This window comes from Gavialis gangeticus, unplaced genomic scaffold (assembly GCF_001723915.1).
Source record: "Gavialis gangeticus isolate Ggan-Ray unplaced genomic scaffold, GavGan_comp1, whole genome shotgun sequence".
Taxonomy (NCBI): domain Eukaryota; kingdom Metazoa; phylum Chordata; order Crocodylia; family Gavialidae; genus Gavialis; species Gavialis gangeticus.
Genome location: NW_017729022.1, coordinates 83,532,688 through 83,560,565, shown reverse-complemented (window position 1 = coordinate 83,560,565; position 27,878 = coordinate 83,532,688). Strand labels below are relative to the sequence as shown.

The 27,878-nt window shown below is 47.6% G+C and overlaps 1 protein-coding gene across 1 annotated transcript in view; it reads right to left on the bottom strand.

Moving 5' to 3' along the window:
• Positions 1 to 770: 770 nt before the first annotated feature.
• The window catches only part of B4GALNT3 (beta-1,4-N-acetyl-galactosaminyltransferase 3), a 44,183-nt gene continuing 17,075 nt past the window's right edge, over positions 771 to 27,878 (bottom strand). The window contains exons 3-19 of the mRNA XM_019515518.1: positions 23,532 to 23,627; positions 22,916 to 23,006; positions 21,613 to 21,713; positions 21,248 to 21,315; positions 19,439 to 19,517; positions 18,932 to 18,998; positions 13,759 to 13,902; positions 13,264 to 13,373; positions 11,735 to 11,835; positions 10,797 to 10,876; positions 7,465 to 8,485; positions 5,515 to 5,810; positions 4,963 to 5,116; positions 3,482 to 3,554; positions 2,657 to 2,810; positions 2,101 to 2,227; positions 771 to 1,074 (exon numbers count right to left, since the gene is read on the bottom strand). Coding sequence (XP_019371063.1) covers positions 966 to 1,074; positions 2,101 to 2,227; positions 2,657 to 2,810; positions 3,482 to 3,554; positions 4,963 to 5,116; positions 5,515 to 5,810; positions 7,465 to 8,485; positions 10,797 to 10,876; positions 11,735 to 11,835; positions 13,264 to 13,373; positions 13,759 to 13,902; positions 18,932 to 18,998; positions 19,439 to 19,517; positions 21,248 to 21,315; positions 21,613 to 21,713; positions 22,916 to 23,006; positions 23,532 to 23,627 — 2,871 coding nt within the window. The 3' untranslated portion in view covers positions 771 to 965. The remainder of the gene's footprint in view (positions 1,075 to 2,100; positions 2,228 to 2,656; positions 2,811 to 3,481; positions 3,555 to 4,962; positions 5,117 to 5,514; positions 5,811 to 7,464; positions 8,486 to 10,796; positions 10,877 to 11,734; positions 11,836 to 13,263; positions 13,374 to 13,758; positions 13,903 to 18,931; positions 18,999 to 19,438; positions 19,518 to 21,247; positions 21,316 to 21,612; positions 21,714 to 22,915; positions 23,007 to 23,531; positions 23,628 to 27,878) is intronic.

The window sequence follows — 27,878 nt, the reverse complement described above, 5'->3', positions numbered from 1 at the left end:
CAGATGCTCTTATCTGCAGAGCAAAAGGGTCAGAACAATTTCTCTTTTCACTGATAAAATTACACTATTTCAACTAATAAAATATTGCCATTTCTTCCCTGTTAGTTCTCTGGTGTCAATGGGACAAGCTTGTTCATCTGCCAGGGCTACAGCTGTTACAACAGGCTTGTTACAACAGGGCTACAACAGGGCTACAGCTGTTACAACAGGCCTGTTACAACAGGGCTTCTCAGTTACAACAGAAGTGGCCTTACCTGGCCTCTCCACGTCCCCACCAGCAGTTTCAGGCAGAGGACACAGTTGGTTCTTAATATTAACTTCAAGCAATCACAGGCAAATGCTGCCTACTGTTTACATTCTGTATGGAGCCTATGGTTTGTTGAACCTGAGTATAGTTTTTCCTATTGATTTAAGTGAAAGATGGTGAAATGGACTAAGCGCTGGCAGCTTCAAGTTTTTTTCAGCTGTTCATCATGTAGTCTTTGCCAGGCTGGGATGCGGGGATTCAGGTACAATGCAGTTTAGAGAACTTACTTTGGTCCCCTGTCCAAAGACATGGAAGTCAGTCATTTTTTTTCAAGTATCAGAAGCAGCATCTGCATTATTGAAAATAATCCATTTTACATGTAACTGGGATTTGTTCCCTTTTTCTCTCCATTTTTTTTTTAACCCCGCAAATACTCCAGGCAGTGTGGTGTCTCTTCCATTGCGCCATCAATCAGGGTCTAGAGGTACTTTCAGTGTCAGGGATAATCAGTACTTTGCATGTCTTAGGCTCCCCCAGCACAAACACAGATCCTGTGTTTGAGCCTCAATGACTCACAAGAGAAGTTCCCGTTCCTCTGACTGGCCTATTCCACAAACCTGTGTAAATCCAGTCATGTATGAGGCTTTGAAAGGGAAGAATGTGTGCTCTGGGCCTAGATAAAGTGCATGCTGGGATGCAAGACTTGGCCAATCAAACATTATGGTGTCTTCAACTGGCGTCGGTTCCACATGCCCCGTTTAGAGTGAAATCGGTGGAAGAAATGTCTCAGTGAGAGTCGTTCTACTTCCAAGCCAGCCTGCAAAATCCTGTGGAGAAGGGAGAGGAGGACATTCAAGTATAGCCTAGCTCAGTTACATGCCAGAAAGAAGGGTTGGCAGTGGGGGTGGCAGGAGTGTCTGAGCCAGGAGATGAAGTGTGGAGCTCCCCTGTGCAGCACTATATGTACCATTTACACTCTGTAATTTAGGGTTTGCACTAAGAGAGAGTGCTAAGGCTGAAAAAGAAAGGAAAGACCTGCCAAGACAAGTCCAAAGGTCTAGGCAGCATCCAGCAGGAGGTACCTGGCCTGAAGGGATGCCCTGCATCACAAACTTTCCAGAACACTTAACTTTGTCCCACGGACCTTGTATGACATTCCTCCTCATTAGGCACATCTACATGTGCCCTATGGTGCTTTTGTTACTGTGCCATCATTTAGTACTTCCTTTTGAAACTCCTAAATGATGGTGCAGTAACAGCCCGTACTGTGCCAGGCTGGTGGTGCAAGGTTATTTTTAGCTGCTATGTTGTCATAGCAATGCACTATAGTGAAGGAGCGTGTTGCTACAGTGACATAGCTGCGGCATCATGGTTTGTGCCCGTTGGCACTACAGCAATGTAGTGTCTCGTGTAGACATGCCCACTGTTACCTACTGGGTATTTCTTACATGTATTTTGGGAGAAGCTAAAGGCCTCCGCTGAGATCAAGACCCCAATGGTGGTGAAGTAGCAGGAAGTGGGGTTAAGTAAATCCAATGTGAACAACTGTGTATGTTTGTTGGCTACCTGTTGCATGCCAGGAAAGAGCCTGTAAGGTGCCAGGAGTTTGGAGGTAGCTCCCTGCTTTTCTGAACTGGTTACTATGACAGGATGGTGTAGTTGTAGTAACTCTTCTGGCCTGATCACCAAGGGACTGCTCAGAAGCATGTGACCCCTTTGTTGGGAATACATACAGAGTTCTTTTGTACCATCTGTTTCCCACTGCTCTCCTTCCCAGGTCACTGCCATCTCCAGGTCAAATGGGACTGCTCTCCTGACCCCATGGCCTGAGCTGGCTGCACATCATGCCCTACCTGTCCAGGAGTTCCCAGTCCTCTCCTCCCCAGCGATCCCGAAACTCTTTGGTGTTCATGCCCCCAATCTTATCCAGGTCAGACTTGTATATGCCCAAGAGACCAAATCCATTCACCTCCCAGTACCCTGTGGAGAAAACAATAAAGTATCAGGCATGTTTGCATCCTAGCCAGGAATGTAAAGGCACCCTTGTGTCTGTGAGCGTAAGGAGCATGGCCACAACCCTCCTGAACTCAGAAACCCTGATTAATTGGGTCCATGGCTCAAGTGCTACAGAAAAAGCAAAGGTGCTCCCTATTGCTGTGGCACAGAGAACAGAACACATGCTTGGCCCCTGTCCCTCTCTATAGGGTTTGTCACCTCCCTGGAAGACAAGGATATCAGCTGGAGAGGAATGAAGCAGGGACCTTAGCCTGCCAGGCAATCATCTCTCCCTGGCATCAGACCTGATCCAAAACTCAAAGGACACCCAAGCTTTTTCTGGTGCCCATAGGGACAGCAAAACCCAACACCAAGGTACTCTCCTGGAGTGTGCCACAGACCCTGGCTTCTTACCTTCAGGCCACTGTGGGGATGCACCACAATGCAGCCGCATGACCATGGGTGCAAAGGCCATCTTGCCCTCCACGCAGTGCTTCCGAATCGAGTCGATGATCCCTCTTGGGAAGTGGATGTGGAGATCGCATAGGAAAATGATACTGTGTGGATCCTGGAAGCAATGGCACAGGAATCTGTCATATAGACCTGACACTAGCTGCCACTAACCTGGGACCACTGCTGACTCCAAAGGGGGAACCTCCCTCTTATGGACACTCAGCAACTTGATCACCCCATGATAACTGCAAACCCTTTGGATTTTGCAGCTTCTACCTATTGGTATCACTGTCCACTTAGTGCCAGTTCATAGCCCTGTACTGTGCAGTGATGCGCAAAGTCCACTGTGCTGATCTATTCCACAGCCCAGATAGGGCTATTGCTGACTTGAAGTCACCCATCATCCTTGGGGTCTGCTCCTTCTTTATGCTCAGGCTATTTTAACTTGCCCTGGTGTGTAATTTTCACCCATGGCAAGACTCCTTTTACACTGGCAGACCCATATCAAGGGACTCAAGTCAGTGAGCTTGAGGCCCATAACTATCACCACCCTGGACCCAGAGGTCCTGACTAACTGGGTCCACAGTTTGAGTGCTACAGGAAAAGCAGAGGTGTACATTGCAGAGGCAGAGTCAATAGAAAATTTGGTGGCCTGTTTCTCTGTGAGGTCCATCACCTCCCTGGAAGACAAGGATTTCAGCTTAAAAGGAGCTACTGATCTGGACATGGATGAGAGCTCTTACTGCCCCTTGGCCACCCCATTCACCCCAGCTGCCATGCACTCACCTTCACAAGGTCTATGCCAGCTTGGAGCCCTGCTGAGCGTTCAAAATTCCCTGTCAGCTTCAAGTACTGATAACTGCTGGCAAGAAAGGGATTGGGGGGAGTCCATTAGGCACTCAACAACTGCTCCTTGAACAGCTCATTCACTCCCTAGCAGGTACCCCTAGCTCCTTGAATTCTTTCAGGAAAAGCAGGGAGATTGAGGGAAAAAGAAACTTGGTTTGCTGCCCTCCTCAAGCTCCTGGAGGTGTTCCTATTTACATCTGTGTGTCATTTCATTGCACTTTCACCCTTGCCTTTGATCTCTGTGCCACACGGTGAACACCTTCCAGGGCACAACAGACCTCCAGTGTAATCAAGGCCTGGTGGGCAAAGATGGCAGCTAACTGGAGACCTGTGCTCCAGGACAGACCTTGGAAGGGTGCTTTGAGAGCTTGGGATAACATGGGCTCTATTCACACAAAGCACTGTACACTGGTATCAGGCAAACTGTGTTGAGGAACAGCTTGTAGCTGGTTCCCCTGAAACACAAAGGCTGTTCCATTTCACAGTAACAAAGGAGGGGAAAATATTTTAACTATAAATCAAACAAGCACATTACTTCACATTTCAGTTGTGTGTAATAAGGTCATATTGGGCATTAGTACACATGAATGCACCGCAGCGCATGCATTTGTATAAACGGCAAACTGTGCATCAGCGCTGAGAAAATGGCAGCGGTGCACTTGTGAACTAAATCACATCAAAGGTGTTTTAGTTCAAAAGTGCACTGCCGTCATTTTCTACACACTGATGCGCATTTCACTGTTTATACAAATGCATGTGACGCAGCACCCGGCACTTCAGCTCGTGGTCTCCGCAGACTCCAACTTCATAAATCTGAATAGGAACCACTAGAATGAAAGTGCATCTGGATGGAGTGTACAATAGGTAGCTGTGTGGAGATACCTGATGACACTGTATGGGACTTATAGGTACGTGTGTGGAAGTAAATAAGTGTGTAGTGTCTCTGTTTGAGCATTTGAGTTCCTGTATGCCAGTGATTCTTAATCAGGCTGCCACAGATCTCCCCACAAGGGAGATCCTTTTGAAGGGTACCACAGGGTGTCACACACTGTTAGTGCTGTTAGGTGTGTAAACATAAACCCTGAGATTTCAAATAGGAATCCACAGTGTTAAAAACATTTTGACCTATCATGGTCTTTTTGAGAACTTTGCAACAGAAAAGTTGCTCTGTTATTTTGCTGTAATCAGAACAACAAGTGAAAACTAAGAGCTAGCATTTTCCAAGGGGTGTCCTGAGTCTAATGCCTTGAGTGCCTTGAGTCAAAAAAGGTAGAGAATCACTGCTGTATACAGTGCAGATGATCCATATACAGAGAGCTATGGATGTGCTATATGAGTAGGGGACATACAAAAAACTAGAACTCATGTGAGCAAGGGTTAACTTGTGTGTAGTTTATGTGCATATGTCGCCCTCTCACCTCTGTAACCGGGACCTCTTCAAAGCCTTCTCTACATCCATGTCATCACTACTGTAGTCTGTGATGATGACATTGAAGTGTGGGTCCTTGGTGACTCGGGACAATTCCACCATGTCAGAAATAAACTGCAGTACCCAGCGTGCCTGGTTTTTCACTTGTCATGATGGAGGAGAAAGAAAATGAAAGCAGAATTAGTTTCATGACTGGCAGTGATTGCAGCCTCCTGCCAAACCTCACTGAGACAGACTGGGGGTGCAAGTCAAGGACTAGTCTAGGAGTAGGCCCCATGGTGAAAACCTGGATCTGAAAGCCCCAAGTTTTGGGTCTGGATATTGGCTTTAAAGAGTGAGTCCACACCCAGGGCATTATGGGAGTCATATCGCTGGGTTTTCGTCCCACTGGTTGTTTGGGGCCCTGTTATATTTTTGGGGGCAGTTTAATCTAGGGAAAAGTAAATAGGCAGTGATGCCTGAAGGTGGGTGCAGACTGGCACAGTGTTCAGAACTACCTCCAGGCTAGGTTCCAGCACCAGGCAGCCCCTCTTCTCCTTACCTGGCACGATGAAGTGGACAACAGCATGATGGTTCCAGGAAAAGCCCAGTGGCCAGCACAGCTCCGGCTCACTAACCACGCCCATCAAGTGGCGCCGGCGGCCCCAAACCAGGTTCCTCATGTTCCTCTCCTGCTCATCACTACCAATGCCTTGCCAACCCCGTGCAAAGATGTACTCTGAGAAGCGGACAAGCCGCCCCCCCTGCTCCAGTAGCTCCAGCTCCAGCAGGTAGCGGCTCCCTCGTAGGCGGTCCTGCCGCTTCTCCACATTCACTATGCGCTGCAGCTGGAACCTCCTGCAGGGGCACAACTGGGTGAGGCACATTCCCCACACCCACATCACCTCTTCCCTCAGGCCTGCATCAACCACCCAGCCTCCACCCCAGCCACCCCCATGTCACTGTAGCTGGTTCCTCTTCCCAGAACATTATTAATCCCTTCATTCTCAGTCCACAGCTTTGCTTCACCCATGTCAGATGAGGTGGGGATCTTTTTTCATCTCCTGGCCCCATCTCTGATCACTTGGGCTTAGATCTGGGGTCCTAGCCAAGATCAAAGAACTGATGATTGAGAAGAAGTAAAGACCACACAGAAAATAGCTGTTTTAATTAAATAAAATTATTTTAGTGTTGGGAAGATGGATTTTCTTTAGTATTTTCATTAACGGCCTTGGCACAAGAAGGAGGAGTATGCTGATGAAATCTGTTGAGGACACAAAGCTGGGAGGTATTATCAATATGGAAGTGGATAGAAAAATCTTATAGGAAAAAGATCAAATGACCTTGAGCACTGGAGTAACAAAAAAGGGATGAAATATAATAGCACAAAGTGCAAAGTCATGTACTTAGGCATTAGCAATGAGAATTTCTGCCCTAAGCCAGGAGCTCATCAATTGGAAATGACAGAGGAGAAGGACTTAGTATTCCAGCTGATCATAGGATGGCTATGAGCCACCAATGGTATGAGGACTATGACAAAAACAAATGCAATCCTAGGACTCATCAAATTTTTACCAGATCTCACCTACCATGCCCTGTACAATTGTGGTCACCCAAGTTTTGGTTGAAATTCATCTTTCTTAAACAGGTACAGAGAAGGGTTACCAGAATGGTTAAGGGAATGGAGGATCTCTTTTCTGAAAGGAAACTGTGAAAGCCTGTACAAATGAATAGTGAGCAGAGACGTGTCCTTTCTAAATGTATCCAGAGAGTAAATTTCTGGAAGGGGAGAGAAGCATTTAGGGTATAGGATAACACTGGCACAGAAATGGGTATAATCTGGCCATGAATAAGTTTAGGTAGGGAATTAGAAGGTTCTTAAATATCATAGCCAGTAGGAACAACCTTCCAACAGATGGCAGAAATCTAACCTGTTTGTGACTGGGATTATATGATGTGGTTGCTTATGAGGCAGGGAATGGTACTTGAATGAGGAGGTCCATTCAGGGTCTACATTCTATGTTGTTAAGAGGTGCTGGAGTCACAGCCCCAGAAGTATCAGGTCACTAGACAGAGCTGGGTAACTATAGGTTCATCAGTGTGCCTTATTTCTCTTTGCAGCTAGAGGTTCAGATCAGTTCCTATGTCCATTTAGTGCTTGGCCCTTCTGATGAGACTGACAACAAAAGAGCCAGTGAGGAAGCTGGTTTTCACTGTGAAAATGGGACCTGGACTGAACATCAACTCATTTTACACCAATCACCAGATATCAACATTCAGCTTCTACTGGCCGTGGCTAGACAGGACCTGCTATGAAAAACTTTATGTCCCACTGGCAGCCTACCCTGGTGTTTAGCTCTCAGTACATTTCCTAACTTGGTACCTTCAACAGTCAGAGTTAACGCTCTTCTTCCTACCAGCTCCTTACTTCAGGCTATGGTTCCTATGCAGTGGGATACAGTAGCCCAAAGGAAGGATGGAGTTCAAGGGATTGCAAGAGACAGTGCCTTACCCTTTGTTCTTCTGGTTGAGCTTCTTTAGGAAGATGTGTGTGACCTCCAAGGCCTCCCTCTCTTTGAGCAGCAGGTTCCCTGATGTGTTGCACTTCAGGTCAATCCAGTCTGTTCGCAGCACATGGAAATCCAAGATGCTTGTGCTGAAGGTCTGCTCCCAGTTCACTACTTGGTCAAACACTGGCATGTAGTCAAATCCTTCCTCCTCCCCCTCGACTTCTTCTTCGATCTCTTCTTCTTCCTCTGCTACTGCTGGGTCTACAAGCTCATGCCTGTCCTTTGCCCGAGACTCTACTTGACCCTTCTCTACATCCGCATCAATGCCATCTGCCACCTTCTGCTCAGCAATATATGACTCCACTTGGTTTAGCCACTGTGCTTGGTAAAGAGTCTGTTTGCTGAGGCTGGCAGCACTTACAGCTCTTCTGCTGGCTTTACCAGAGACTGGGCTTTGTCTCTTTGCTTGTATGGTGCCCGTTGGTCGGTTCTTGGTGTTAGTTGAATTGAGAGCTCTCTGAGGAGGCCTTGCCCCTCTTGGTATCCTACTATCTGAGTCCCTAGACCCACCAGGAGAATGCTTTGAGGCATCCTGAGGGCTTGTGCTAGAGGCAGGACCTGGGTCTCCTATTCTTTTCCTGATGAGTGGCCTTGCACGGGTGCTCCTGGCATGCTGAGAAGGATATTTGGAATTGTCCTTGACCCCAGTTTTTAAGTGACGCCTCCTCATGGGTGGGTTTCTTTCCATACTGGTTTTGTTGATGCGTTGGTTGTCTGAGGTGAGGGTAACTGCCTTCATATAGGGCCTCTTTCTCCTCCTGTTTGGGACTGCCTCCTTCACATTGCCATTTGTGAGTGAGAGGGGCTTCCTATGCCCCTGGAGGGAGTAGTCGTTGTAAACATCATCATAACCCATCACTATGCTGGGGTATGCCTTGCCCACTGCCAGCTCTGCCCCCTGCTTGCTGAGGTTTGTGTCCTGGTCCACATACTGAAACTCATCAGGGTTCCCTTCCTCATAGCCTGCAAAGACAATCACAGTTACACCTCTGACTTCTCTGCTCCCCTGCTCCCTGAGCCACACAAAGGGACAGGAAGGGAATAACTGCTCCCTCAGTCCAGCAGCCAGTCCATTCTATTAGGGGTGCACTGATAAAGATTTTTTTGGCCGGTACCGATGGCCAATTATTAACAAGCTATATCGACTGATACCTATCTGATTGCCAATATGAAGCCCAGCAGCTTATAGAGCAGCATGTGGCTGGTAAGTCTGTTGGGGAGGAAGGGGAGGGGAAGTGGGGTGGGAGGGGCAGATCAAGGCCTCTGCAGTGAGGGAGGCTGGGGCTGGGCACAGGACAGAATCACAAGCGGCTCAGCTGGGGGACATGGGGGGTGGCTCCTGCCATTGCACACATTCCTGGGGAGCCTTGGGGAGCATGTGCCAGCAGATCTGTGCACAGGATGAGGGCAGGCTGCTGTTGCAGGCTGGGGATGTGGGTAGTGCCAGGCTCTTCTTGGTAGGAAGGGCTGGGCTGGGGCTGTGCTCGGGGCGAGTGGTGGTGGTAGCGCTGGGAGGGGGGGCTACCACCCTGTAGCCCCCCTCCCAGAACTGCTGCCACCCAGCCCAAGCACATCCCTGGCCCAACCCCATTGCCAGGAAGAGCCCAGCACTGCCTCAGTCCCCAGCCCGCAGTGGCAGCTTGCCCTTGCCCCACACATAGATCGGGGGGGCATATGCCCCCATGGCTCCCCTGGGGGTGCATGCAGTGGCAGGAGCCACCCCACCCCTGTGCCCCCCGGATGTGCTGCTTACGGCTCTGTCCCACACCCAGCCCCACTCCCTCCCTCACTGCAGAGGCCTCAATCTGCTGCCTCCACCCCTTCCCTCCCAACAGACTTACCAGCTGGACACTGCTCTCCAAGTTGCCAAGCTGATCATATGCATGCTGTGGCTATGCATGCACACAACATTTATTGGTGACATTTTTGGCCACATCAGCGAAAAAAAGTCGATTGCTGATAATGTCAATTTTCCTTTTATCAAAGCTGATATGATATGGACTGATGTATCAGTACACCTGTACCTTCTGTGCATCCCCTTTGCGAGGAGCATCCTCTTGCCTGTTTTTAGTCACTATCTAAGTTGGAGTGCTGGGTACTCTGTCCCCTACAGCCACTGGGGCTTCTGGGGAGGGAAAGCTGAGCTCCAGCTTGTACTAGTCACATTGCTGTTTATGGACCTATCCCCTCCCACTCTGACACAGCCCTTAGGCATATGCTGCTGAGTGCCACTTTGGCTGATCCAACCTGCCTGGAACTGAGCTGTAATGTCCTGCCTATGGCTAAATTGTGGGCAGGAAGTATAGTTCTCACTGCAGCCGCTACAGCCTGCTTGTGGCACATGGCACTTGATACCATCCAGCGTGGCACTTCCCACAGGGCTGACAGCAAGGATGGAGGGCTAGGTACTGAAAGGAGTGGGGAGGAGGTTGAGGGCTAGAAAGCGTGCAGCAGGTTTTGACAAGGATCAGGCTGCTGAAGCCTGAGCTGTCAGCAGTACCCTTCAGTAGCAAAAAATCCATCCTTTGAAGGCCTTAGGCAAAATTATTAGAAAAATATACAAATCACCCTGCCTGCAATTTCACAAAACTTACTGTGAGCCACAGCTGTGGTCTCTGATGTGTGTTGGCAAAGGGCTTTTCAGCATTCAAGTGACCAGCTCTTAGGAAGCAAAATCGAGGGCATGTATCCAGATGCTCCACAGACATATGGAACCAGGAGTAGCTGACTCCCCTTCCAGTTCTGGTTAGCACAGCTGCCATAGTGTGAGTGCTGTGGATAGGCTACATACCTCTGCTGCTTTCCACTCAGAAGACAGTCCATGGTTGCTTTCCAAACCAGAAAGGACAAAACTGTATTTGTGTGGCACTGTGACAGAGTTAATTAACATAGCCCTGTTTGTGCAGCACTGAGAGACAGAGATAATTAGCCTGTGGTGCTGTGCTGCAGAAATGTGGTGCTGTGGCTATCTCCTGATCTCAAAGCAGCAAAGCTATGTCCCTGTAGTATCACGCACAGTTGTTTTACACCCTCTTAGCAAAGGCGGCGGGGCCTTACCTCGCAGGTTTTCAAATCTGGGATGAAAGTTCTGTCCCAGGGAGTCCCTGGGGACACAGGAACACAGCCCCAAAATTCGGTACTGTCTTGGAAACTCTGGGACAGTCACTTCTTTGACCCAGAGCATGAAGTCAATAGTTTTTCTTTTTGTCATTCCTGGGGATTGCACAACATTGAGAGACAGACAGAAAAGTCTGCCTCTTTCACTGGTTTTTACCTGGTTGCTCTGTTTTCTCCTCAGACTCCAGATTTCCCCTCTCTGGCTGGTCAATTTTCATATATTTATAGAATCCAAATCTGCAGGAGCAAAGACACAGTATAGGCACAACTGTATGTGACAGAGTATTGTTTCTCTGCTGGAAGACAGATCATGGAAAGTGCCATTTCCCTCCCACCCTCTATTGACATACAAAACACTGCTTCCATGATACCATCACATCATTATAATTACATTACCCTGACTCTTAGCATCAACAGGTCCTGTGAGTCTGGGAAAGGTGTGAGGCCACACTGTCTCCCCAGCAGGGAGCTCCACTTGCTGGTGAGGAAGCTCTGCTGGCAAGTACATTTCCCAGTTCATCAGGGCAAGACATTCTGTTTAACTCACCAGCTTTCAAGCCTGATAGACTTAGCAGCTCAGGGGTACATGTTCTTTCAGAGTTCAGAGTGTTTTCATTTAAAAGGTACATCAGGAACAGGAAGAACTGAGCACCTCAGATGAACACCTGTCATTCCATTAACATCAGTGGAGATTCTGGGGGCTTACCAGGATGGTACTTGAAGAAGCCAGAAGCCATGTCCACACAGTAAACTTACTGTGCATGGCCAGGGCCCCCTCATGCATGCTTGAGTGGAAGTAATGAATCAGTACTGACTGGTGGTCTAATTGCTTTGGGGGTGGCTAATTGGTCCTGTCACTCAATAGTGCTAACCAGCCCACCCAAAGTGACATGTGGCTGTGGCTGCTTCTAGTTTGGGAGGCAGCTTTCCCAACCTGCGCTGTGGACTTGAACATGCATTGTGCGCTCAGTTGACCAGGGTGAGTTTCCTGTGTAGATGTGGCTAGAGCCCTACAAGTAGGCATCTAAAGTTCCACCCCAGTCCCAACACCAGCCCCAACTCATGCTAGACAGCCAGCTGGGAGGACTGTGTTACCTTTCCAAGTAATATGGATTTTCCTGATAGAAGCATTTATTGTCCATCTCCATATGGCTCAGGCGGCTGTAATCATTTGGGTAAACAAAGGACAAGTGAACCTGGAAAGAGGGGAGAAAACCATGCACAAATGAAAATGATACCTGGAGATGTCACACACACAGGATAGATAGCTGAGCCCTTTAAGGGGAAGTTCATTGGTTAGCTGCCCCAAGGTAGGACCTCATACATGGTGCCAGACTACTCTAAAGACCAAGGCTGCAGTAGAGAAATGAAAGCAGGAAGGAGCAGATAAGAGGTGGGGACAGGTGTCTGGAGAGAGTGGCATGATGCTGGGAAGACAGCAGGTGCAGAGAGAGAGACACAACATGGGTTAGGAGAATGCTGTACAGTACGTGTGATCCACTGATCAGACCTGACGGGGCTACAGAACCTTGCTGAGTACAAGGCCTGTGCGGAAGCTCCTGGGTAATAGTGAGGAAGACCCAGCTCATTTGGGACAGACTGAACCAAAGAACAAGAAGGTTGATTTTGAATGAAGGTTCCCAGGAGAAGAAGCCTGGCAGGCAGCAGAATTTGAGGTGAAGGAGTGTGGGGAGTGTAACACTGTTGGGGAGTCTTGAGAAAGCCCTGATGTGGAGGTGTTGGGAGAAGAGTGGTGTGAAGGGTGGAGGATCAGGAATGTGGGCAAAGGGCAGAGAGCTGCAACCTGTCCCACTCTATATGGGAGAACTGTGAGATGTCTTCTTATGAAAGAATGTTTTATTTTACATGATTAAACTACTTCTGGAAGCAGGGCTTGATTTGACTCTAAGAATAAAAGTCCTTTCCCAGGCAGGGAAGAGGTGACCACTGGTCTGACCCATGGAGGAGAAGGCAGACAATACAGCTAGCCCCTGCGACTGTAAGAGAAACTGAAGTAGTACTTGCCTGTTTTGCCACACCTGTCTGCAGAAGAATGCCTGTGAAGGGTGATTTGTGTGACGTTATTGAAATCCAGATCTGAGCTGTCAGAAAGCAGTCAGGCCTGGGATTTGGGACTACCCCATTAAAGCAACAGAATGTTTAGCACTAGAGGTAAAGACAAGGGTGACTTGCTACATTTGGAAGTTTACCTAAATGAGGTCTATTTGGAGCAGGGCTTTTTGTCTGGGGTTCTTGTAGCTCTGTTTATTGCATGTCTTTAGAACTGACTGGGTTGGGAGATATGTGTTTTAAACTACCCATTTTCTTTATGGGTAGTTGTTTTACACCCTCTTAGCAAAGGCGGCAGGGCCTTACCTCGCAGGTTTTCAAATCTGGGATGAAAGTTCTGTCCCAGTTCTGAATTAGGAAGGGAGAGAACCGGTGCTGCGTCATGCAGAAGGGACATCCATCCCACAGAAGGCATCAGCTATTGGCCTATTCCCAGACTTTGGAAAGGCCCCATATTCCAGTCAGGCATTGCCCTCATGTTCTAAAGCACATATACTCCCTAGTGTGGCACGGAGCACTTGGCCAAACATCTTCGTTAGAGGAATGAGACTTACGAACTGGAGTCCTTGATAGCGTGATAATGGGAATCCATTCACCAGGTAGCTGGGTTTGTAAGGGCAGTCCGGCAAGGTCTTACGCAGGTGTGACTTACTAATCAGAGGCACTACAAGAAGCCAAGAGGGACAGAGACACAAGAATTACTTGGACCACAAATCAAAGCAAATACACCCTGCACCGATAAAACAGGATAGCTATTGCTGTGGACACTTCTATCCATTAACCCGTGTGCTTACTGGGTTCCTCCCTGTATACTAATCTTTTGGATTTATATGAACAATTTAAACCTGAAAGCAATGTTAGAACTGGATTTTGAAAGAGATGACATGAGTATGGTTTATCCTTCATATTGTAGCTCTCTTAGGTATCCTGAAATGACAGCTATTTCCTTCTCCATATGAGATAAATCTGGTTGTTAGTGACCATGTGGTCCTCACTCACATGATGTGACTGGCTGCAACAGTCTCCATTTGTTTGGCAGCCAGTCTTACCTTTATAAATAGTGTCCCGAGGGTCAGGCTTCAGCATGTCAGCTGGGTGTGTCTTCTTGCTCAGACTGGCAGTAGACTGATTTGTATGGCTGGCCAATGTCTGTGGTATATGTTCAACTTCATCCATCTTTAAGAGAGTCTCATCTAGAAACCAGCAAGAGAACAAAAGGAGGAGGAAGGACTAATCCATCACTTTATTCTGAGTGTCATTTCATTTGGTAACAGCTCCAGGAGCACCCCCTCTCTGAATTCCAGCCCATAAAATCTTGGCCTCTTGTTCCCAGCATTATTAATTCATATTTATGATACAGTAGTGTCCATATAGCTTTGATCAGGAGTGAGAAATTCACAGTAGAAACTAAGAAAGAGACAGTACCAGACCCTGCTAGAAGTCTAAAAAGTATAAGCCCAGAGGAAGGGTGGTGGGGGAGGCAGGGAGGGCAAGGGGAGAAAGTAAGTGATGGTTGAATGTGGTGACAATTAAGACATGTTTTATTGTTTTGAAATGGATAGTGCAAAAAGAAAAGGGGTGGGGTGGCATATGCAATACTGTCTTACACCACCTCCTCTAACACAGAAGGAGTTAATAGGAACTCAGCGCTCAATTAGCCTTGGCAGCTAAACACCTCATGTGGCAGTGAGTCAATTTATCCAGTTACTGGACACATTAGCAGAGGCACTGGGACATTTCAGTGGGAGAACAGGAAGAAAAGTGCTGCAGAAGTGGGAGGGGAACTTGCTCTTGTGTTACCCCTGGAAAACCCCCTTGCAGGCCAGTGCTCCAATACATACTGAGGGGGCGCTTGTACACATGGCACTGAGACAATGTACACACGACAAAAATTCCCACGTGTGGCTTAATGGTGTCACACTGTACATGTATGGGAATTTTGGGGGGTTTAAATTAGTTCTCATTGTTACAATCTAAACCACATCCCAATGTAGTTTAGTTTGCTATGTATGCAAAACGCCATAAATCTGTCACACGTATGTGGTAAGTCACTAAATTACGTGTAGTGAGTCCCTTTGTCCACTGGGTGTTGCTACAATTTTTGTTTAGTGATCCCCCTTGTCTACCAGGTGTCACTACAATTTGCAGGTATTTGTGTGTAATGAATGTTTTAGGATACCAGGTGTAGCTGCAGAAGCCAACATGAATCAATCTTCTGCTGACTTCTTTTCTTACTACATTAAATAAATAATTAAAAAAAAACTTTTTTGTTTGTCGTCTCCTATTTTGCTGAACTGACAGCTGGATGTCCTAGGGTGTGTTGTGGAGGTTAAAGATTGGAGATTGATCAGTGTCTGCTGTGTATGTGCTCCCTTCTCCAGTATTGGGGATAATGCAGTGTGTTGTGTACCCTGATCCCCTCAGCGCTATTATAGAAATATTGCACAGTGAAGCATGCTATTGAAGGCTTCTGCTCCAAGCATTTAACACCTAATAGGAGATTAATAGGTCCCCAAAGTCCCTTGCTGTCCAGACAGCTGTCCAGCTCTTTTCCAAAAACAGAGTAAGTGAGCTCTGTTCCTGTTGGTGTGATCTGCTCTGAGCATTTAACACTTAATAGGAATTTAATGGATCCTTAAAGTTCACTGGGCTACTTTAACATTCATAGCAACAGTTTTTGGCTGAACAGCCTAACTGACCCAGAGGACATCCAACCACCCACCTCAGCCAGGTAACCAAGAAGCACAGGTCTGGCAAGGAGGCCTGACTACCACCATCCCCCCATTCTCCACCACCCTATTCTTGTCTCGCTTTCCTGTATACCCTTCACCCTTCCCATACAAATTCCCACAGTGGTGATGCTACTGCCATCCACTGTGGTGCTGCTTCCGCCACCCACTGTGGTCATGCTTTCACTCCCAACTTCCCTCTACCACCCCCCAATTTCCCCCCTCCCCATCCATCCTAACATCAGGAACAAAAGCCAGAAGCAGAAGTGGAACCAGCGGTAAGTTTGCTGTTGGGGGTGGGGGATGGACTTGGGCATATGGTAATAGGGGATAGCATGAAAGTATAGGTTATAGTACATTGGAACATATCAGGCTAACTGCCATCACTCTTCTAATTGCCCCCTGCCTGTGCCTCACTTGAGAACGGCTGATGCAGCATCCCAGACCCCTGCACAAGGTTATTTGGCCATACCCAAGTGCACAGGTATGCCCAAAGAAGACTTGGGGAAATCTCTCATGGGAGATTTTGTATTCTGTAAGGGGAGGTGAGGAAAGTGAGTTTGGAAGTATGGGGCAGCCCTCCCCCCATTTTCTTTAGCTTCCCCTGCAGCACGACCATCATTTGTGAAGAGGGTTGTCCCTGCTCTGCTGGGACTATGGTTTTTGAGAGGGAGAAGACTCTGAAGGGGGCATTTTGGATCTTTCCTTTTATTTATTGCTTTCTAATTGTGTGATAGGGGACTGGGTATTCAGCAGTGATTCTGTGTTTGCTGTTCGGTTGGTTTTTAATTTATTTATATTTGAATTAAAGTTTTATTTGGTAAGTTTCTGTTTTTTCAATCAAGGTATGCTTAGCAGTGCTTTAGTGATCGGTGGTACATCAGTCTTGCTGGTGGTGGCTACCGTGGGTGGTGGGGCTCTCCCTTAAGAGGGTGCTGGTATGATTTTGTTGTGGGGGATGCTTTCAGCTGGGAGGGGTGACGGGCTGCCCTTGGGGTTTGGGGTTTGTCCATTCAGTCCTCTGCTCAGCACCTGCCTCTTTTCCACTTTGTGCTTGACAGATTTCACGGGTAATCCCCCAAAACCCCAAAACACCAAGTTTTTAGAGGAGTGGTGGTTACAGGAAACAAGTCCCTCTGGGATCAAGACTTCTGTGGCTCCCCACCACGCATCTCTAAAATATCCCTTTGTGGTTCTCTATGGCTTGACTGTCCCTCATAATGCCATTAATTTGCTCACTGCTTTTACATAAAATTGACAAGGGGGGTTCATTGAACCTGACTGCAAACCTAAAGCGTGGCCGTTTTATGAACAGCAGGTACACACTGTCCCATGGCATCCCAAACAAGCATGTTGCTATGAGTCCAGCCAGAGCCCCCCTTCCTGCTTGACCAAGCCTTGCCCCAAAATAATCCAGGTGAACCCTGTGACTGGGTCAAAAGTTGCAACAGTTGCAGAGCATGTCTGCTGTCCAAACTTTGCACAGGCACTACAGGGTTGGAGGCAGGTGAACTTCCCTTGGCCAGGTCACCTCAAGGCCTATACATTGAGTGCACAGCTCCCTGAGGTACCCCTTATTAATCTGAGGACAGACTAGAAACTCTATTCTAGTTCTCTATTCTAGAAAAAAAAAACCCAGCAGGAAGAACCATCTCAGGAGGTGGAGTAGAAGCACCAGAGGCAGGAGGCCTGTGGGGTATGAAGGGGACAAGCCTGCGAAAGGAAGGCTGAGGCCACAGCAGGCTCATCCCACAGCCCGGGTGCAATAAAGTTGTGGTTTGTTCACTTTGTGTGATAAAAGATTGTATATGACTGGGGTAGGCTGGGAGAAACTCCAGACAGCAAAGGGCAGCAGGTTTAAAGACTGCATGCTACTATGGCTAGCTGAGAGATGCTTAGCCAACGGGTAAAAGCCTGGCTGAATAGGCCCTGAGGCAGCAACCTGCTATAGGGATTTTCTTTAAGTGTGGGGAGGGGGAGGTGGGTGTAAAGGAGCACTGGGGAGAAGCCCTGGGTCATCTTACTCTGAAAAGAAAAGAACAGAAAAGGAATCCCAGGATACAATCTTGATATCAAACACTATTTGTGTCACTGTTCACTTCATTTGGGAGGATAAGGATTCACACTATGGGAGTGGGATCAAGCATGATTTGGCTGGAAGGATGAGTCCTAAAAGAGACAGCCTGCTGCCAGGCCTACAGTGGCAGTAGGCAGGAGATGCCAGGGGAAGATGCAAGTTTCTGGTGCCATTCCTAATGACGGGGATGTGCTGGGCTCACATTCCATGGGCACTTTGTAAGAATAAAGCAGAAGTAAGAGGAAGAGAGGAGACTAATACCGCTCATGCCTAGGCATGGTTACTTGGCCAGGTTCTGAAAACATGGCAGCAGGATGTGGGTCTCAAAGAAGGCAAAACAGGGGCTGTCTGAAGGACACAAGGAAATTTTCTACATATGAAAAGAGTAGTTTGGGACAGTACCCAGAGGCATTTGAGAGCAAAGCTAAAGTTGGTGAATGGTAAAGCCTGAGAACGTTGGCAAAAAGGAAGTGAGGTTCCTAGAGCAGCAGCGTGAATGGTCTTAAAGGTAAAAGCAAACTTTGTATCCAATATGAAGGAGAGGAGGAAACTAGAGGAAAGACTTCTGGAAGAGGATGGGCTGATGGGTGACAATTAGAGCAACAAGCTAGTAAGACACTTACAGCAGAGTTGGAATGGGTTGGGTGTGGAGGCTGCTTGCAGCAACAGCATCCTCTGACATTTTCAGCAGCTTCCCAGTCCAGTATCCAGCATGAAGTCTCCCTGTAGTCTTAGAAATTACCCACAAACCCAACCTCTTCATTCCTGACCATCCCTCGGCTCTTGAATTGTAGACTCCTTTGGCCTTCACATAGCAAGCAGCAGATCTTTGTCATGTGTTACTTTCACCATCTGGAATGGTTTCTTCCTTGCCATGGTCAGATCCATCTCTCCTCTCTGGTGACTGACTGACTCCAAAGCTCTCTAAACAAGACTAAAAACCCACTCCCTGAGCCTCTCTGGGTGTGTCTACACATAGCCCTACAGTGATGTAGTGATGCACTATGTTGCTGTACAGCACGGTATGACAGTGTAGCGATCACATAGGTCTACACAATTGCCAGCTACATCACTGTAGTGGAAAAATCTAACCATGCACTGTGTGCGCAGCACAGTAACCACCCATACTGAACCATGCTTTAGTACTTCCAGAAGGCAGTACAAAAACACACCACCATAGCAATGTCGCCATACAGCAATGTGTAAATGCACCCTCTGTGTTTGATACTGTTCCACAAAATTGGCCAGAGTTCTCCCTGTGACTTCTACTTTAAACCTCCAGCCAGTGCTTGTAACACTGCTTATCCATAACATTATCTGTAGTGTCTGAATGGACTGTGATCAGCTGTGAAACACCTGTAGTGCTGTTAAATGAACAGTGAGGAACAAAGACAAGGCTATGGTGGGGATACTTACTAGCAAAAAGCGAGAGGTATTGGGAGTCTATGATGGTCAACTTGGCTTCTGGGTCATTCAGTCGCCACTGCAACAGAAAAAATAAATATATATGAAGTGCTTATGGAATTAATTTATTCAGCAGAAAAGTACTGGGTGTGCATCTGTTTGTAACCATGTGGGACCTCTAACATTCCCTTCCCCAAATTAGTAGAATCTTCCTCACACAGAAAGGGATTAGGAGAAAACCTACAATCCTGGTACTCAGCCTAAAAGCAGGAAAGGATGAAAAATGGCTGAAGAGAGAAGCTAGGGATAGAGTGAGGCTGTCCCACACAGAATGAGAACAGGGATCCAGGAGACCAACAAGGCTGTCCCACACAGGACAGGGTAAGGGATTGAAATGGGGGCAGGGATATCCCAGGAAGAATGGGGTCAGGGGCTGTGAGTGGAGTCCAGTTGTCATCAAGCTTTCCTCTCAAGCCCCATCAGTGAATGTGCAGGACATGGTTGGCCAGGCACACTTACCGCCACCTCCACATGATCTGTTCCTTTGTCATCCTGTTTATGCAGCACCTCAAAGTAGTACCTGCCAGACGCTGCTAATCTGTAGAGGAGAAAAACTCACATCTCTTACTGAACATCTATACTACCTTGGGCTGTGGCTTTGTTTGCTCTTAAACTAAGCAGGACTAGGTTTAACCTGTCATGGGATGGGAAATACAGATGCTGCAGGCAGGATGTGCTTACAATTTTGTAGGGGCACTCTTTTCTTTGAGAAAATGTTCCCAGCTAGAATTTTTCACACCCTCTCCTCAAAGCAGCAAGGTGATCCTCTACCTCCAGCTAATTATTCTAGATACCTGAATGTTAATCTTGTCTGCTGGGTTTGGTGTATCAGGACTCTGTAAGTCCTGGCCAGTTGCTAGGTGGAAAACTCTGGAGAGTACTTTTGAGATTCTGGAGGAGTTTAGATTAATTTAATTTATTCTTACCACTTTAAAGTGAGAGAAACACAAAACCAGTCTTCAGGGAGTTCTGACAGGCAGCCACCAGGGGGCAGGTGTTAACCATTTTATCATACACTGGATGCATTGGGTAAGCATCTGAGCAATTTTATAATAATTTTGGAGATTTCCCATTATTAGGTCTCTTCCCCAGCTTCAAATATTCAAAAATCACAGGTCCACAGAAATCATAAGTAAAATACCGGATTCTTTCCTTACTTTCTGCCATATCTACAATGTCTAGGCACTTCCTTGCCATTTTTCCCAAAGAAAAAGCTAATGTGCTATCCCTCATCTCCAGGAATTGAGGCTCTCAACAAAATACCAAACAATATAAAAGCTGACAACACTTCTTTCTCTGAGCACTGGATTCCTCATCTACTGGGATCCTGGATACTACAGCAAAGAACCTGAAGCACATCAGAGTATTACCAGATCTTGGACTATTAGCCCTAGGCTTTCAGTAGGCCACCTTGGAACCCTGGGTTTCCCTGCATTATGGCCTGATGCCTAAGATCACCATTTTGGCCAATCTATTTTGTATCTTGTAACTCAGCTTTGCTTCTCTGTTCTCGCTCCCAAAGCTGTAGCCTCTGGTTGCTTAATGAAGCTCCAAGAATGCTTTGGTGTTGGTCTCTGTCTACTTGGTTCTTAGTGGGGCATTCAGCACTTTCTAGAAGAGATAAGTAAAGTTGCTGGGGCTGGGAATTCTACAGGCCTGGGGAGAATATCATTTTCATGCAGTGGTAGGTGTTACTGGGATCATCTGGAAACAGAATAGGTACACAGTAGAGGGCATGGCATCCTGTGGCACTAGGAAAAGGCCCTAGTCTCCATCTACACAGGAGCAAGCTGAAGTGAGCAGCACCTGAAGGAAGCTTATTCAAGGCTTGCCCCATAGCTCTGAGTTAGCTGCCTGGAGCAATGCTACCTACAACATACAACTGAGAGGATTGGTTGCATCTGGTTGGCAAGGGAAGTGAGCAGGCACAGTCAAGTCTTGACTTGAGTTGAGTTCCTAGCAAAGAGGAGCTCTTGGAGATGGGCCTGCACCGGGGTCCCAGTCCTGCCTTACTGCGTAGCCAATAGATTTTTTTTTAGAGACCATTTAAAAAAATGAACAAATTCAGTGTTGACCTCCCCACCCTCAGCTAAGGTGACCAAATAAGGTCACAAAGAAGAGGAGCCCTGAACACAGTAAGTAAAAGCCAAAGATGGCCGGTGAAATCTGTTATTTGAGAAACCAATAAAGCCAAACACCAGGATGGGGCAAGACATGATGCAGCACATGTGGAGCCTGCAGTGTCCAGCCTCACCCCTGCCCACTCACCTCACTGGCCTTGATTGCTGGCTTTGGAACTTCCCAAATTCTCCTGGTGCTGTCCACTCCTTCCCAGACTGTGTGAGGACAGAAAATGCGTGGGTTACAAGGCCCTTCGCCACTGGTTATTACAGATAGGGGAGAACAGAGCCCCATCCACTTAGTAAACTGTCCTCAGGTAGCTGGAGATGGGGCCCAGTCCATTGAGTATAGCCCAGGCCCCCACAAAGCCACTGCCAGGTTGTCAAGTGGGAGGCTTGGCTGTCCCAGCCACCACTCTTCCCTCCTGAAGCAGAGTGCAAAGCATAAGGATTTTCATCCCCACAGGAACATTAAAAACAGTGACTGAAGAAGCCATGCAGTGTACACTGTACCTTGCCTACGCTAGCCAGAAGCTGGAGGCCAGAGATCTTTTCATCTGAACTCAACCAGAACTCAGCATTGTCATCAGCAGCAATGGCAAATTGAAAGTCCCCTGCCAAGAGATTTCCAGAGAAAAATGGTGCTCTGCATTGCTAGAAAGAAAAAATGCTTCCACTCCTGTCCTGATCCCTGCCTCCCACTGGGACTGACACAGCATTTACCCTTGACCCACCTACTCCCTCCACTGCTGTCTGGGACTCTCCCTGAGCTACCAAACACTACTAGTGCTTTTAACCCTCACCTTTCAGTTGTAAATAAAATGCTGACTGTTTTCTTGCCCTCAGAGAAGTTGGTTAGTCAACTGTCTTGCGCTGACCTTGGTTGAAATCTAACATGGAAGGGGAGGAGTCCATGCAGATTTCTTTCAGTGACTCTTTTAAAAAAGAGAGAAAGCGAGCAAGAGAGAAAGAGAATGTATGTGTGTGTGTATGAGAGAGAGACAGACAGTGAGAGTGTGTGTGTGTGTGTGAAAAAGAGAGAGACTCTGGATATGGCTATATTGCACAAGGCAGTGCTAGGAAGAGAGAGCTCCAAACCAGAAGTAGTGCAGCCTGGCTCTTCTTAGAGCTGATTAGCTCAGGCAAAGCTAATACAATACTGCCTGGGGCTTTATATACATACCCTGGGCATCACATCTGGGAATGTGATGGGTACAATAGAAAGTCCAGATAAGTAGCTGCAGCCATGTGTAGGTGCTTGGGGTTCTGTTCAGAATGAATGCATGGGGGCTCAAGGGCCAATGGATGGCATAGGTACCAGCAAGCAAGCTGTGCATGGCTAGAAGCCTGTGAATGGACATTTAGGGCAGGGTAAGTGGATACAGATGGAGGCACGGGGTGCATGCACTTATGAGGATGGATGTGTGTGACTGGAATATTGTGCATGTCAATGCACAAGTGTGTTAATGTACACATGCACATGTTGCTAATTTGTGTATTTGTACCAGCATTCACATGCTCATGGGGAGCATGTCTGTGGGTACTTACACAGGTGCTGTGTATGCAGGACAGAAGTTTTCCTTATAATGACAAATCTGTATTTCCCCTTCCAGTGACAACCAGGTGCATTTGATCTATGCTACTGAGACTCCCTGCTTTTTCAGAGTTGGACAGAATCCCCTGCACCTGGCTGGAGAGACATTGTGCAGGGCTTCCCTAGATGAGCGCGTTTCTGTCTAGCCTTGGGCAGGGAAGGAGAAGACAAGGGAGAGAGGATGCAGCACAAGAACCCCAACTGGCTGCAGTGCCTCCTCACCGTCAGTGAAAGGATGCAGATAGCCAAATATGCGGAGCCCGTAGTTGGTCCATTTGGGTGACACTGCCAGCTTCTTCAGGGTGGTTCGTGTCTAAGGGTGGAAGAAAAAAGTGACAAAGTAGGATGGAAACAGGAAGGGAATGGCGAAAGATAGGAGGGCCGGGATTGGTGTAGGAGGAGATGGACAAAAGGAATGGAAGAGAGGAGATGAGGGACTACCGGTGGTAGGACTAGGAGGAACAATAGGATACAGTACAGGAATAGGGCAGTACAAGGTGCAGTACAGGTAAGGGAGGAGAAAGGTGAATGAAGGGCCCTGAAAAGAGGTCATGAACATGGGAATGGGACTTATTGTCCACTAACCACTTGGACAGAAGTCTGCTTTGTTCAGTGTCAGAGTTCGAAGACACACGTCATGAGCCTCATGTTGCATGGCAAAAGATTCCACTGGTCCTTGCAAGATCTTCTTCGAGGCACAGTTCCCCAAAGGAGGAGGGAGATGTGGGAATGGGAGGATAAGGAAGAGGGAGGGCACAGTAAAGCAAAGAGGAGCAGAAGGTCTGGAGTAAAGGTGTGCAGCATTTGCAGAGGGAACGGATTCTCTATAGGTACTCACATGGGGGTAGAGTGGGAAGTGGAGGTTCCTTCTGAGCTGCTCAATGGAGCTGCCGCACCAGTCCTCAAACACATGGAGATTGGCCTGGCCCTGGAACTGGAGGAAGATAGAAGCACAAAGAGATAACCTTATGAATGGCTCAATCCCGACCTGCCCTCTATTTACCTTGCATGTGGGTGACTGGCACATAACTGAGAGAGAGTGATATGTTCAGTTTTTGAGGAGCCAGTCAAAGAAAGACAGTTTCAGCCCTGCTGAGGCTGTGGAGGTAGGGATCAGGTGATAGCTTGGTCCATATAAAAATCAGTGACAGCCCATATAAGTGGCTGAGCTGCAGGGGCCAGAGCATTTGGTGGAGTATGTTGGGCAGAAGAACTACTTTATGCAGGCATCTTGCTCAAGCTGAGGTATAATCAGTAAGCTTTGCCCTGAAGCAAGGGCCTGACATGAGCTCTGTGAGGCATCTTCTTCCAGGGGCTGGGGAGCTTCCTACCATGTGGGATATGTGTGTGAAGATCATAATCTATATGAGCAACATGACGTGGGACAATGTGTTTGTCGCATGATTAGCGAAAATCATTCTGCAGTAGTTTATGCTGAAAAAGGGTGCATTTGCATATGAACACACTGTCCCTATGTAACGCTTGATCAAATTTGGTTGAATTTAATGGCATTTTCCATTAACCAATGTTTTTGTAATGTTTCTTCTACCAAAATCTGTAATTTTAAACACTTTGTGCCTCACTGGATGACACACAGTATCCAGGCTAAACCATGGGTTTATAAAAACATTACTCCAATTCAGTTAGGTTTAAATTTGCCAATGTTAAAACAAGTTTTGTCTATTCCAGATGTGCATGCTATGGTAAATTCTATTAAACAGCACAATTGTGAAACCAGGGTATAGATTAAACATAATAATAAAAAGGTTTTCCAGTATTGGAAAAAGTCTAAAGAGCAGCGAGACATCCTTGGTAGGAAGTTTTGCTAGGATGGAGTCATACTACCCAAGGAGTTTTAAACTTAATACTTCACCCTATTGTGGTGATAATTGGCATCCAAATTGCTATCATCACCTTTGTTGTTGTTTTAACTGGCTGGACATATTGCCAAGTTTATCAGTTGCACAGAGCTTTTGCTAACCTCTACAAGACCCCCACTACAAGTTCTTATATTGGAGGAACTAACAGGTGTACACTCCATGAAGACGAAGTACATTGGCGTGATAACCCCTCCATGGAGGAGTTATCAGAGGGGTGACTTGTTGGGATCTAGAGGCCTTCAGGCCTGGGTTTGACTTTTGCGTTTAGCTCAAGCTGCATGCTTAGTAGGGGCGGGCGAAGCGGGCCCTATTCGATTCAGATTTGGATTCAGCCCGAATCAGGGACAGCGATTTGATTCGTTGTTTCCGATCACTGTCCCTGATTCAATTCAGCCAAATCCGAATCTGAAGATTCAATGCTGATTCGGACATAGACACAGCTTTAAATATTTTTTCTACGTACCTTAGGGTACCAGTGTGGCTTGTGAATGCTGCAATGCTTAGGCAGATGGAGCATCCCACAGGAGTGAGCGGGATGCTCCACATGCTTGGCGGTGAACCCAGAAGTGGACTGGAAGTACTTCCGGTCCACTTCTGGGTCCACTGGGGAGCGCACTGGGGGCCCCCCACATCTCTCCACCTTGGCGATTGGCTGCAGGGGAACCCTGGGTGTCGCCCAGACCGAGGAGGCACCAGTCGCCGAGCCAGGGGAGTACGGGGGGCTCCCCAGCACGCTCCCCAGCGTACCTGGAAGTGGATCAGAAGTGCTTCAGGTCCACTTCTGGGTCTGCTGCTGAGTGCGCTGGGAAACCTCCTGTGCTTCTGAGGGATGCTCCATGCACCCCAGCATTGCAGCACTCACAAGCCGCCTGCTACCTTGAGGTGCATAGACAAAACATTTAAAGCTGTGTCTATGTCTGAATCTCTGAATCTTTCTGACTCTCTCCGACTCGATTCAGAGAGATTAAAGGGTCCTCTGATATGATTTAGCTTTGGAGATTCAGCCACTGAATCAGGCCAGATTTCCACAAAATTGAATCAGGGACTGAAGCTTCACACAGCCCTAATGCTTAGCTTGAACTGTGGTCGAGACATGCACCCAGTGAAAGGAGCAGATAGAAAAATACTGTCCCTGACTTAAAACAAAGCAGGAAGTTGGCTAACTAAGTTGAATAAATATAACCTGGGCAAAAGAGGAACAGTCAGAGCAAAACCTAACCCCACCTAGGAATGAAAAGATTACCTCAGAATAGAAAATTCCAGTTAAAGGTAACCATACTTGGCAAACAGAAGCTTTATTAATATGCATTAGGAGGAAGACTTAAGTTAATATGTATAGAGAAATGCAAGCTATATGGTATATAAAGAGAGGTGAGAGAGTGTACCCTTGGGAACTCTCCTGAAGAAAGTCTGAAGAGATCCTGTCACTGATCCAAGATCCTGTCTCAATATCAGACTTGGAAGCCAGGAGCTCTGGACAAGACTTCATGGCCCGACCAACTGGTGAAGCTGCGTTTGCAGCATCATGGGGTGGTGAGCATCTCCTTTGACTAGCTACAAACCTAAATTTTTTAACTGCTAATGCTGCTTCAGTTTTAATTAGAATTGTATCTGTTAGGGTTTAATAAACTTGCTTTTAATTGGGGACTACCGTGCCCTAATCTCCTTGCCTGGTATAAGACCTATTATAGCATTGTAGGGACCAGCTTACACACGGTGCTCTTTCAGCCAACTGGGTATGCTGAAATCCCCTACCAAGAGCTTGCCCCCCACACTGCATGCAAAGTGTATCATCAGGCCATGACAGTGGGCCTCATCCCAGGGGCTCACATGAGACATGCAGCAAGAGCATCCCCTTTGGACACAATAATAGTGTGGGACTGAGTGATGGCCCTAAGAAACACGGGGTGTGTGCAAAATCCCTGTTATCCAAGAGAAAAAGTCCTAAGGACTGACAATCAGAGAAACAGAAGGAGAGAGAGAGAGAAAGAAATGAACTCATCAGCTCCCTGTGCCAGAAGCGAAGTGGGAGGCGGGACGGGTTCTGTTATGGAGCAGGGATGTGGAGGAGGGCGTCAAAAGGGTATGGGCAGCAGCCCCCCTTTACATGTGCAGGTAAAGGTGTGATATTGTGTGATCTGCACAATTGTGATTGTGAGATCACATATTAGATCCAATTGTGCCATATTGCTGGTGCAGGGGGAGCCCAGTCCTGGGCGCCTCCTGCACTGGCAAGAAACAGACTGTCATGGCTGAGAGCTTCCTTTGCTGAGGGGGCTCCACAGCAGGGGCTGAGAGACCCCACAATTGACAGGGCTCCTGGTCCAGGCTGCTCCTTGCATGTAGCCAGGACCAAGAGCCCAGCAACTGATGGGGCTCTCGGTCCCAGCTAAATGTGAGGTGCAGCCCTGACTGGGAGCCCCATCAGTTGCTGCAGCTCTAGCTCCCGGTTACATGCGAGTTGCAGCTGGGGCTGAGAGCCCAGTCAGTTGTGGGGTCTCGGTCCCCGCTGTGGGTGAGAAGCTGAACTGAGAGCCCATGTGGACTGGGGGTTTCAATCCCCAGGGCTTGGGATTTTTACACTAGGCAAGGTGTACCTTTGTGGCTGGGAGCTCTGGGCCACAGGGGAGACCTTGCTATGTGTGCAAATTAAAGCTCAACAGCAACCAGCTATAGGGTCAGTACACATTTCTGAGGCCTAGCTTTATAGCTGGTTGGAGTTTTTTATCATGTGATAGCTACTTTGCATGTGTAGCTGGTCTTGATGTAATTGTGCAATTTCCTAGTTAATTGTGCAATGCCTGTAATACATAGAGGGATCCGCAGCAGCTCATGTAGCTATTCAGCAGACCAAAAGGAAAATGTTTCTGTGACTGCTAGGAATTGGGCTGAAGTCTCTGCATAACTGAGCAGGCTACAGAGCAGGGGTGGGCAATTATTTCAGATGGAGGGACACTTACTGAGTTTTGGCAAGCCATTGAGGGCTGCATGACAGGCGGCCAGGGGCAGATAGCTATTTTCTAAATTTTTTAGGGGCCCTGCAGACTGGATAGAATGACCTGGCGGGCTGCATCTGGCCCGCAGGCCGCATTTTCCCCACCCCTGCTACAGAGAGTGGGGTGGCAGGTTGCTTGCAGGATGTAGAAGAAATGTGCTCCTCAAGGGACAAGGTCATAAGCCACAAAAGGGAACAGGAGTTGAAAGGAGCTAAAACAGCTGAGCACTAAACTCCTCCTGGCAGAGAGGTACGTGAGGTTGGGGACTTGGGTGGTTGCTTGAAAGCAGAAAAGCATTGCTCTGGATAA